Source organism: Physella acuta, unplaced genomic scaffold, assembly GCF_028476545.2.
Source record: "Physella acuta isolate Inbredline_101_S28 unplaced genomic scaffold, ASM2847654v3 ptg000841l, whole genome shotgun sequence".
Taxonomy (NCBI): domain Eukaryota; kingdom Metazoa; phylum Mollusca; class Gastropoda; family Physidae; genus Physella; species Physella acuta.
Window position 1 is genome coordinate 717,090 of NW_026732358.1, and position 11,872 is coordinate 728,961.

Consider the following 11,872-nt stretch of genomic DNA (forward strand, 5'->3'; position numbering starts at 1 on the left):
TTTTAAAAAAGTAACGAACTCATCTTTTATTCTCTTAGTTTATCTACATTTTGTAGCTTGATTTTATATCAACCACGAACTTAGAATTGCATAGCTTTCTTTTATTTTTAAGATCAGTATACTGCTCCGTATTACCTTTAAAAATATAATCTTGATATAGTCTTTGTTTTTAGCCCTTCTTAGCCCCTCCATAAATGTATATCTAAACGTGAAACCTGACCAGGGTCAGTAAATGAACCGTCTAACATAAGCCAACCAGCGTCCAGCAACCGTCCAGCAGCGTCCAACAACCGTCCAGCATACGTCGCCCGACCCCTAATCCCCACACCCCGGTGTCGTATGACGACAGCACCCCGCTGACCCCCGCCACACAAGGTATGCAGACTTTGATGACCCCGGGGGATTTGACCCTGACAACAGCGGCCACAAATTAAGCCATCCCCGGGGGGGGGGGGGTACGCCGCTGACCGTCGCGGCACACCTCCTGTCCACGCCCGGCTTAACACAGATATCATCTAATAGTAAGACTCTAATCCCGCAATGAGCCAGCTCCTTACCCAGCCCCATTCTTCCAGCACGCCACCTCCCCACACCCCCACGCTGTATTTGACCAAGGTACTGGTCAGTCGGGGCTGTCCAGCGCGTGTCCATACGGCGCGAGCTTTCAAGTTATTGTTGCCAACAGTTCCTGAGTCGGTAATTAACTGGACACAGTACTGAGGCTGGGGTCTGTCTAGGCCCATAAACTAGCCGCGTCTTTGACGCTTGATGCTATGGAAACCGATGTTTAACTTTGTCTTAGACCGAGTGATTGAAGTACGGAGTGGGCAAACAAAGAAACTCTCCAGGTGACGACACACTGACAGGAGGTGGAGGGAGGGGGGTGCAGTATGGTCGTATGGTAAAAGGTGTCGTCTATAGCCTGAGCGGCGTGGGTTCGAACACTGTGATAAGATCCACACCTAGAAGATCGATTAGTAGCATTCGAATGCTAACGTCCAACTCTAATTTGGCTTGGTTATAAAAAATATATAAGAAACTGTCTCCTTCAAAACCTTTTGAAGAAATTCAATAATTTACTGATTTATGTTCGTTGATAAACGAATTGGAGTGTATAGGTGACAATATTGCAATGGGGCGTAGTGGTGACACACGTATATTGGTGTGTGGTGGTGACAATACTACATTGGTACATGCTGGTACATCTTTAGATCTCTTCGTTCGTTAGGGGGGGGGGGGGGGGGGGTTGAAATTGAAGAAAACCCTAAACAACTTAAAACAATCTTTTGACTATAAAGTAGGACTGCTTGACTATAAAGTAGAAGTGCTTGACTTCTTACGTCAGCTGTAATCCCCGACCCTCATGCCCTTGCCAACTCTTTCAATGTGTCGCCGTCGTCCTAGACCACCTAATTCATGTTACATGATGTACCTAGATCCGGCAAAACTGTCGTCACTCCTACAGTCACCCAACTGTCGTCACTCCTACAGTCACCCAACTGTCTAGCCCTGCCAGTGTCTCCAGATCCTTGACTCCCCACCGTAAGAAAACCAAACACAACTCCCCCCCCCCTTCCGACCGTCGCCAGTCGCGCCGACCACGTTTTCCGTCAGCATTCACCCCCCCCCCCCCCCCCGTCCTGCTGCCTAAGTGCTCCCGGAGTTTGTTTAACGTTAATCCGGGTCCTTTTTGCTGGCCTAAGGTCCCTAATCCCGGGCCCTTTGATATGAAGAACTGTACCCCCGCTGGACACGCTGACGCCGGCGGACTGTTGGAGAAGCGCCGGAGTTTTCAGGGGGGGGGGGGGGGGGCACACCTTGCACCTGTCACCTGGGGCGGGGGGGGGGGGGGTATTTTTAAATGCTGACCAATAGTACGTTATAAATCACATGCAGTGAGTATGTTTTTAAGAGAAGGGAGTGTTAAGTGAGTATGTTTTTAAGAGCAGTGTGTAATTTTAAAAATTCATTCTATGTAGAAGAAAAGTGAAAAATTTTTATTTAGTTTTACAACGTATGAACAGAAAGTACCAAAAGTTTGCATTATTCATTGCTAATACAGTCCCCTGTAGATAGACTAGTACAGTCCCCTGTATATGACTGGTACAGTCTCCTGTCCCCTGTAGATGGACTAGTACAGTCCCCTGTAGATGGACTGGTACAGTCCCCTGTATATGTACTGGTACAGTCCTCTGTAGATAGACTGATACAGTCCCCTGTATATGAGCTGGCACAGCGATTGTAGGAAAAAAAGTCACAGGAAAAAAAAACACAGGAAAAAAAAACACAGAAAAAAAGTCACAGGAAAAAAAGTCACAGGAAAAAAAGTCACAGGAAAAAAAGTCACAAATATATATTTGCATGATACTTGTTAATACTTTTATGTATATTAAATATTTAGAGAGTGCAAATTAACTTAGGATTAATTAAATGTAATGTGTGTAGGCTGTATACGCATAGTAATTTTTATAATTCATCTAAAAATATTTAGTATGAAGTATGTAGATTGTAATTATGTTAAACCTAAGATTAGTAGCGTTTAATAGAATGCTCCAAAGTCCACGGTTTTAATCCTGTTTTTTTTTTACCAACATTAAATTACCGTGAAATGGTAAGTTCATCTGACTTGCTGCCCTCAACTCATGGCAACAATAGTTATGTTTAGATGTTTAGTTCAACCACCTTTACTGCCCACATTTTTCAGAGTCATTACATAACAAAACTTAGGATCAAAACAGAAAGCCGGCAAGGTTGAAAGGCTGTCATTGACGCATGACGACAACAACACAAAATATGTTCGGACAATGCCTACTGAGGAGAGGCCGACCAGAGAATAGCCTACGGCAAAATTTGCCTAAATTTCTTTTATAATTAAATTTTCTACCGCGTTTTTAACTAAATACGTAACAAATGTTGAGATTGTTGTGTAAATTATATTAGAATATTTTTACTTACAATTGTTATAAACCATAATGCTTTTAACGTCTATAAATAATTTATGCTATAAAAAATACAACCCACAACAATAAACATACACAATTTTACAATTCTAAACAAATAAATAAAAATATTTTAAAAATATTTTTGTGACTTTTTTTCTGTGACTTTATTTCTGTGGCTTTTTTTCCGATAAAATTTTTCCACTGTGACTTTTTTTCTGTGACTTTTTTTCCTAGCAAAAACTGTGACTTTTTTTCTGTGTTTTTTTTTCCTGTGACTTTTTTTCCGTTTACCGGCACAGCAGAGGTTTTGTACAAAAAGCTTACCGCCTGCGGTATGTAGAGCGCTTTTCTCTAATGGTCAAAAGACTGATGCTAAATAAAGACAAAGCAAGATGGCTAATAAAATTTAAAAAAAAAATAATAAAAACACTACTTTTTACCACACATCTTTCAGGGAAGTAAAAAAAATATTACTACAAAAATTAACGCAGAAAAAAAAATTATCTTTCGTTCCGGTTGACTGACGCCAGTAACAGTGAGACAAGCATTGCATTCTTCTCGACATGCGCACACCTAGCCAATAGAAATCTATCAATTAGCCTCGCTCGTGCTTTCTTTCAATCCCCCAATTTCACACAATTAGTGTGGTAATAGTTATGATTATATATTTTCACATGTTTCAATCTCCAACATTTTTTATCAACATAAAAAAACTGATTACAAGGTTAATGCGCTTGGCAAGGGAAGATAACTATTAATAAACATGGATAGAGAACTCTTGCGTTAAAAAGTAATCATTGTGCTTCACCCAAATGTTGCACCTGTTTCCGTACTTAGTATGTATTTGAAGTCATGAATGCTTTTTTCTTCATGGCGCGCGTTCTTTATGTTCCCCCACTGCGTGCATGTCGCCATCTTTTTATCCCCACCGACAATTAGCGAAATTACATTTGTGTAAGTTTTAGATTGAGAAAAATATTCAATATTCTTCGGAACAAAAGATTATTTTTTTTTGTTACATGTCGACTTAGCTTGGCGCTGTCTTGTCTTTTGTCTAGTGTGTGAATTCGCGATTGGACAAAAAAGGTGAAAATTGCACCGTATGCAGCCGAGGATGACAAAAACTTGGGCTAGCAGCGACTCAAAAACGCGACGCTGCGCACCTCTTGAGGCACCGATGGTGCGCATTACATTTGTCTAGCTGGCGCGTAACAAAACAACTATTAATAGCATGTTGTGATTGTTACATGCAATGTGAGGTACGCTGGGATAGAAAGCATGGGGATAGCTGTTGGTTGATTCATAATGTTTTAAGTAGCAATTGAGGTTCAAAAGGATGAAAACCGACAAAGAAAAGGAACTATCTACTCATTTTATCCTACATATATATATATATATATATATATATATATATATATATATATATATATATATATATATATATATATATATATATATATAATTTTATTTAATTTGCATTTTAAATTGGAAAAGTACATTCCAGTTCAATAATTGATGAAATCTGTTATTATTTTTCTTTATTGTTGTTTGTCAAAGGTTTTATTTAAAAATTTGATAACGATAATTGTCTTGATAATTGATTGCTTACTAATGTTTGTGTGCTACTGTTTTTTTTTGTGATCCACCCTTCGTACAAGTGGTGACACATCTAGGTGACGCGTGGTGACATGTTTAGGTATATATTGGAGTGGTGACACATCTATGTGGCGGTAGTACGTGGTTGTGACATGTTTATGTATATAGGGGATGTGGTGACACATCTAGAAGCTGTCAGTTTGAGATGACACACCTTGTCAAAGTTTTGACTTGACACCGACAACTGCCTGTCAATTAGAGATCAACTTAACCCAAGGTTCAAACATTTACTGACACATCCGTATCTTAGGACCGCTGTATCTTTTGAGTGACGAACCATTGTATAGTTTATTTCACGTGTAATGAGCAGCATTGAAAGCTATAGTCTACACAAATGTAATACTACACAATTTTAATTACATTTTAATCATTCTTGCTGCCCCCAGGAGCTAAACGGATTCTTGACAATAATTACTTGTAAAGTAATTCGATTGCGAAATTCTTCAAATCATATCATTTTTCAAAACTGGTTAATAAACAATTAGAGATTAACACAGAAAAAAAAAGGTTCTGATTCAAGTATTTAGTGAGTGTTATTATAAAAAGCCTGAGAGTGGAGTAGACGGAATATTTTATTTGTGCATCGTCGCAACCTATGTTTTAGGCGAAATTCTGGGTATTCCCAGTACAGTTTTTAGCGCCACTACGCCCCTTTTTAGCACAACTCATGAGTACCACACCTCTGTTGGCACCCGCACACCACTGACATCACACCCCTATAGTACCATAACACCTCTGTAGTACCATCACACCCCTGTAGTACTCACACACCTCTGTAGTACCATCACATCTCTGTAGTACCATCACACCTCTATAGTACCCGCACACCCCTGTAGTACTCGCACACCTCTGCTAGCACTTCCCTGCAGTACACCTCATCAGTACCAGCACCCCTACATTGCAGCACAACCTTACATAAATGTACAGCACCATCATAAAAAAAACCAGACCCGCCTTTTTTGCCGTGTCAGGAAATGTAGCGGCAATGACGTCACTCGCTACACGGGGAACCCCCCCCCCCCCCCCACTCTCTTTCCTCCCCATCACTGTCATCACTTCCCGTGGGCGCTGAAAGTTCAAAATATCATCAGCAAGGGACGCTACCCCTTTCATGTCTGGAGCCGCGCTGGAAAGTTTGTAAACACGGCACGACACAAGGGCAGATAACTGCTTCACAGCTCCTTGCCCGCGCTCTCTCGCTAATGGCCGCTCACGGATGTCGTCTCAGAGCCGTCGGCCCTGGCTCCTTGACCTTCTGATCTGTGATACTCGCCCAGGATAGGTGATACCAAAAACATGATAAAACACAACCCCGTCAAAATCTGGCTGATTACGTTACAGGTATGTCCGTACAGTAGGAATAATTAACATACACCTCATAAGACTTGTTGAAGAGGTAGGGTATATTATACACGGCTCAGGAGCCACATTCAGGCCACTTGATAAAGCAACTGCTATACAAAGAGAAAATCACAAATACAATCAACGAAGCAAATTTTGACGGAAATATAATATGAATTTATTTTAATTTAATTTAAATTTTGATTTTATTAATAAAAACCAGAAAATTAAATTGTGTAAATTTTAACCAACGGAGTCGTAATTTTAACAATCATACAAAAAATGCCAATTTCAATTTACCAATAGAACTAAATACATTAAAACGTCTAATCTATAATTATAATTAGTCAGTAGAAATAACGGTCAATGTATATCTTATAAGTGGCCCTATATGTCTTGACATCTAATGTCAGTCTCATGACAATGTCATCTGAACTTCAGCCGATGTCAGTTTTAGACAGTCCGGTGTGAAATGTGGTGGTGTCACCATTTTTCTAAGTGGTCGGTGGTTTTTGTATGCCTTATTGTCTGACCCTTGGGTGATTTTCTCTAATGAGTGGTCAGTGGTGGTTTAATTCTCTATGTAATCAATTGTAGGGATTTACCAACCAGTGGAGAGTGATCTAGGATTAGTATCAGCTATTAGGAGGATTTAACACCGGATACAAAATGATAAAAGTGGATTGTGGATTGTGGATTTACCCCCAGCTAAAAGTGGATTGTGGATTTACCCCCAGCTAAAAGTGGATTGTGGATTTACCCCAGCTAAAAGTGGATTGTGGATTTACCCCCAGCTAAAAGTGGATTTTGGATTTACCCCCAGCTAAAAGTGGATTTTGGATTTACCCCCAGCTAAAAGTGGATTGTGGATTTACCCCCAGCTAAAAGTGGATTGTGGATTTACCCCCAGCTAAAAGTGGAATGTGGTGGCCTGCTTGACCTTCTCCGACTTGACGGAGCTGTGACGGCTCCTCTCTGATGGCCCACTGTGGCTCTTGTCCCTATTGGCGCCCAGACTGTGCACGTCCCAGTTAGCTGCCCTTTCCTGACAGAAAAATTAATTAATTAATTAATTAAATAGAATTAAAGATATAAAAAATATATTCAGTACATGTTTCAAAGTCTAAAAACACACATAGTTGATTAATAATACAACTTAATTGAACCATTAGGGACGGCATGGTCTAGCGGTAGAGAGCTAAACTGCTAACCCGAGAGTCGCGAGATCGAATCCGGGTTCAAATCAGTGGAACGTTCCACACTATCACACTATTTCTTAATAATTACTCATTAGCATAAGTTTTGCCTACAGGCATTATATTTGATAATTATACTTCATAACCATACTTCATAACCATTCTTCATAACTATACTTCATAACCTAATTCTACACCAATATAGAATAACCTTGAGATATTCAGCATCTCATTTGGCAAGTTATAGTTTAGGTATGGTTTATCAACATGTACTTTAATATTTTTACACACAATCCCAATCTTCAAATATGATTTTAATTGACGTCTGTCATCTTTGCTAAGCGGCGATGCGTGTTTTGATAGCATCTCTTTAGCAAAAAACGCCGCAAGGCACATTTTAGATACATGAAAAGTACACACAAATAAATGACGTCATAAAAAGTTGATAAAATGTTGGCTCTTACATCATACTCCCCCTGCAGTTCTGTGTATGACATCATGCTGATCCTCCTAATCCTCTCCTTCTCTATCTCCACCAGCTTCTTCCGCTTCTCCCGGATGCAGTGACGTATGATCATGACGTAGATGCTGCACGCGAAGAGAAAGGCGACGACCACAACAACGACTGCCACGATGAACATGTAGTTGGTGGTGCCGTGGCGCTGGTTGTCGTTCCCGTCCGGCAGCTTGGCGTCTCGCGCCGTCCGCCTGTCATGTCGTCTGTTACTGACACGTACCTGGCCAAAACCGCCTGTAAAATCCTCACACGCCGTGGACCGGAGTTCGAGTTCCACTGGCGACAACTCCGTTTCACAGTTCACGCCGGTGTGGTTCAGGTCCGGGCATTGTTTACAAACAGCGGAAATGACGTGGCAGTCACGTGGGTCTCCGGAACAAGACTGCGAGCAGTTTTTCTGGCAAGACGGGCCGTGTTTCCCAGAAGGGCAGCTAAAACCTGGCATGTCGCATTCACCGGAAATGGGGTGGCACTCTTTGACCTCGCACGGACAGGCGCAAACTTTGTTACAGTTACTGCCCCACTTGCGGTACTCACAGACGGGGACCCCGTGGATGAAAACAGCGCTGATGTTGACGTCAGAGCAGTTCTGAGTTTCCGTTTCTAAGGTAACCGAATCATAAACAGTCGACTGGCCCGCGGGTAGAGAAAATAATTTACTTTTTAACACATCGACAAATGTCGCTTTTCTTAATGTTTTTTCTTCATGTTTATCTCCACCTTGAAAAGTGACATAGAAATGAATTATCGAACCATTTCCACTGACTAAATGAATATAAATTCTGTGAATTAACACGTGAATTTTCGACTGGATTGACCACTTTATGAAGGTGGTGTTTCTCGCTGTGTGAATGCATTGCCCTGTCGGAAAAAACACATACTTATGTGAATTTGAAAGTGTGTTTTCGTCATCGGTACCAGACTCATGGGTCGCGGTTCTAAGCTGAATCGACTGCTCGTCCTCGCTGGGATTCGAACACGGACCTCCCGGGGTACGGGGAGTGTACCCTGGCTCACAGCCTGCAGGACAGTGACCGTCGTAGTAACACCCCGTGCTGTTGAGGCACCGGCACAAGTTCGTACATCCCCACCCCCAGGTCTTGACCCCTGCCCTGTCGCTGCAGGGGTTGGGTTCGGGGGTCGACCCGACAACCAATAGTAGCGTGGCTTGCGCTATGATACGCAAGAAGACTGACCAGTCTCTAGACATCGAAATGAGAAGACGTTCATTTGATCCGTGTACTTTTGGTGAAGATTTCTGGTTATAATCTGATCGTGTTATATACTGAGCTGAAAATATAAAACGTTTGGTTGAGATGAGTTAAGGTGAGGTATATCAAAACGTTAGGTAAACATCACAGCCATGGACCAGATAAATTGGAAGAGAATGTTTGAGGTTTTCTGCTCCGCAAGCAGAGTGAAGAAAATGAAGTTAAGTTATCAATGCTAAATTTTTGTGCTTTATTGCTATCCTAATCATCGTCTAAAACTTAGAAGTCTAAAATTAATCCCAGCCCTTATATATGACCACTAGTTAAGTTTATTCCGATCTCTAGCGACATGCTCAATACGGTCTGTAGATAAAAACCTAATTAAAAATCGGATTAAATTTTGGTTAAGTAGTTATTAGCTTATTTTTGTTTCCTATTGTGAAGAATAAAGGACTTGATAACTGCACAAGAAAGTTGAAGTTCCAGTGTGAACTCAGCAATAATGCGTACCTGGCTAAAAATAGCTCTGGCCGCATATTGTACACTACGCAAAGATAAAAAGAGTGAGCTCAAATCTACTTTTACTACACTACAGACCACCAAACGTACCTGGTTTTACTTACACCTACCCCTTACGAATTACCTAACTGAACCTATGCTTTACTTACACATTACCCCTAACTTACATCTAAGCCTTGCTCTACTTCCACCTCACTAATCCCTACTGGATTCTAAAGTCTATTTGAGTGAGTAGATTATAATCAAATAGAACTGAGAATCTATATAGGTGCATAAGCAGATTCTACACTTAACTAATTCCTACTAGTTTCTAAAGTCTACTCGAGTAAGTAAATAGAACAAAACAGAACAGATACTACTATGGCAGTGAGAATCTACCGAGGTGTGTAACTAGATTCTACAGTGTGTAGAATACTTCCTACACAGTTCCGCCAAGATACATAAAAAACTTTCTTAGTTTTTAAAATATAGACTCTAATTATTAACACTATAATTAAAGATTTCCAATTTTTAGATGTAATTATTAACTCTATAATTAAATATTTCCAGTTTTTAGATGTAATTATTAGCTCTATGCAGAATAAAATCTAGATCTCACACTGGTGATTTCTATATCCGAAGATTCTGTCAACATTAACTAAAGAAAGAAAGAACACAGACCTAATCCGTTCAATTTGAAGCATGTTTAGTGCAGTGGTTTTATTTGCGTTCAAGTAATACGGAAATGTATAGTGCGTAAAAAATACCTTGTCACATTGGGAAGTATATAAATAAATAAATGTAATTACTCCGGGGGGTAATATGTCAGGGGGGACGGGGGGGGGTAATGCCCTGTACATATATATACATATATATATATATATATATATATATATATATATATATATATATATATATATATATATATATATATATATATATATATATATATATATATATATATATATATATATATATATATATATATATATATATATATATATATATACACATGGGTGTAAACCATCTCTTAACAGAAAACTGCACCACAGAGTTAACTGCTAGGACTAGCAGATCTGTGATGCCGTGACCCAACCATCCATGACGTATCACGTGACGTGTAACACGACCCCCCTGCCACCCCCATCCCCTACCGTGCATGCCACCGACCTACAATACCTGACGTCTGCTTACACCACGGACCATAAAATTGGAACCGCTAAAAGCGGGCTCAACCGTTGCCAGGCTACCAATCCTCTGGTATAAATAGGTTAATTACTGGCTGAATTAGCGAGACCTAATTAATTGAGGACATAAGCGTGCATCCTTTTATCCAGAACATTTTTTTTTTACAAATCAACTTTTTGTTGGTGAATTGTGGATGCATGTAAACGATATCCACCTAGTATCCACTCACTGTCTACTCCATATCCACTTTTTATTACGTAATCATGTCAATGTAAGGGGATGTAATCATGACCATAGTCACTGTAAGTGGGTGTAATCATGACCCTAGCTAATGTAAGGGGGTGTAATCATGACCCTAGCTAATGTAAGGGGGTGTAATCATGACCCTAGCCAATGTAAGGGGGTGTAATCATGACCCTAGTCACTGTAAGGGGATGTTATCATGACCCTAGCCAATGTAAGGGGGTGTAATCATGACCCAAGTGTCCTAAACCCTAACAGTGTAAGCTTAGTGGCGCCGCTATGCTCCATGGCAGCCTTTCAACAACGGGGGGGGGGGATATCGATAATAGGTAATTAAGTGAACAACATGGAAAAGTGAATGGCCATTCTTAGGCACACAGCATGACGGGATGGTCATGAAGGTGACAGGTCAAGGTTGGTTCGCTGATTACAATCAAAGGTCAAGGTTGGTTTGCTGATTACAATCAATGGTTAACGAGGAGCCGTTAAGGTAGTTATAACATGTAAAACCTGCACTGTTGAAACGAATCATGTCTGGTTGTTAGCATTGTGTCTGTGACTTAAAGATATGTACAATGGTTTGATCTGCCATACAATGGATAGCGCTGGTCTGTTGTGGAGAAACAAAATTGTCTAGACAGTCATCGTCTTTATTCTATTCTACCTGAACAATACTACATCTTACAGGTGTATCACGGCAAAACAAAGGTTTTATCCTTCATCTTAATAGGTCGGAGGTCAATTAAATCCTTATTTTTGAACACTATCGGTTCGGTTAAGTAAAGCCATTATTGGTTAACTTGATAGCATTTTACCATCTATGCTTAAACTATCGTTCCACGTGTATTAAACTTGGCTTAGACTAGATCCTTGATACAGATTTCGTGCATTGTTTTAGCAGACAGCCGATGACTCAAGGTTAGACAGACCTGGGTTTTTCCCCAACTGACGATTGTATTGTCAGCTGTCTTCATACTTAAACTACCTCTTGATAACAAGAGAAGACTCAAGTGCTATTCAATGTCAAGCCCCCCCCCCCCCCTCCCTTATACTTGGCAGTCTAATTTTCCGTTGGATCAA

At 40.4% G+C, this 11,872-nt stretch overlaps 1 protein-coding gene across 1 annotated transcript; it reads right to left on the reverse strand.

Moving 5' to 3' along the window:
- Positions 1–6,156: 6,156 nt before the first annotated feature.
- On the reverse strand, positions 6,157–8,252 carry LOC131951977 (uncharacterized). Its single transcript, XM_059314448.1, has 2 exons — positions 7,600–8,252; positions 6,157–6,984 (listed from the first exon to the last, which is right to left on the reverse strand). The coding sequence occupies exons 1-2, from the start codon at positions 8,095–8,097 to the stop codon at positions 6,850–6,852; spliced, it is 633 nt and encodes a 210-aa protein (XP_059170431.1). The 5' UTR covers positions 8,098–8,252; the 3' UTR covers positions 6,157–6,849.
- Positions 8,253–11,872: the final 3,620 nt, after the last annotated feature.

What these genes read in the sequence shown, in the direction of transcription:
- LOC131951977 (XM_059314448.1), bottom strand. Translation starts at nt 8,097, where the DNA reads ATGCCAGGTTTTAGCTGCCCTTCTGGGAAACACGGCCCGTCTTGCCAG. An exon ending in AACTGCAGGGGGAGTATGAT is followed by an intron (nt 6,985 to 7,599) that starts GTAAGAGCCAAC and finishes TTTTTCTGTCAG; the next exon opens with GAAAGGGCAGCTAACTGGGA.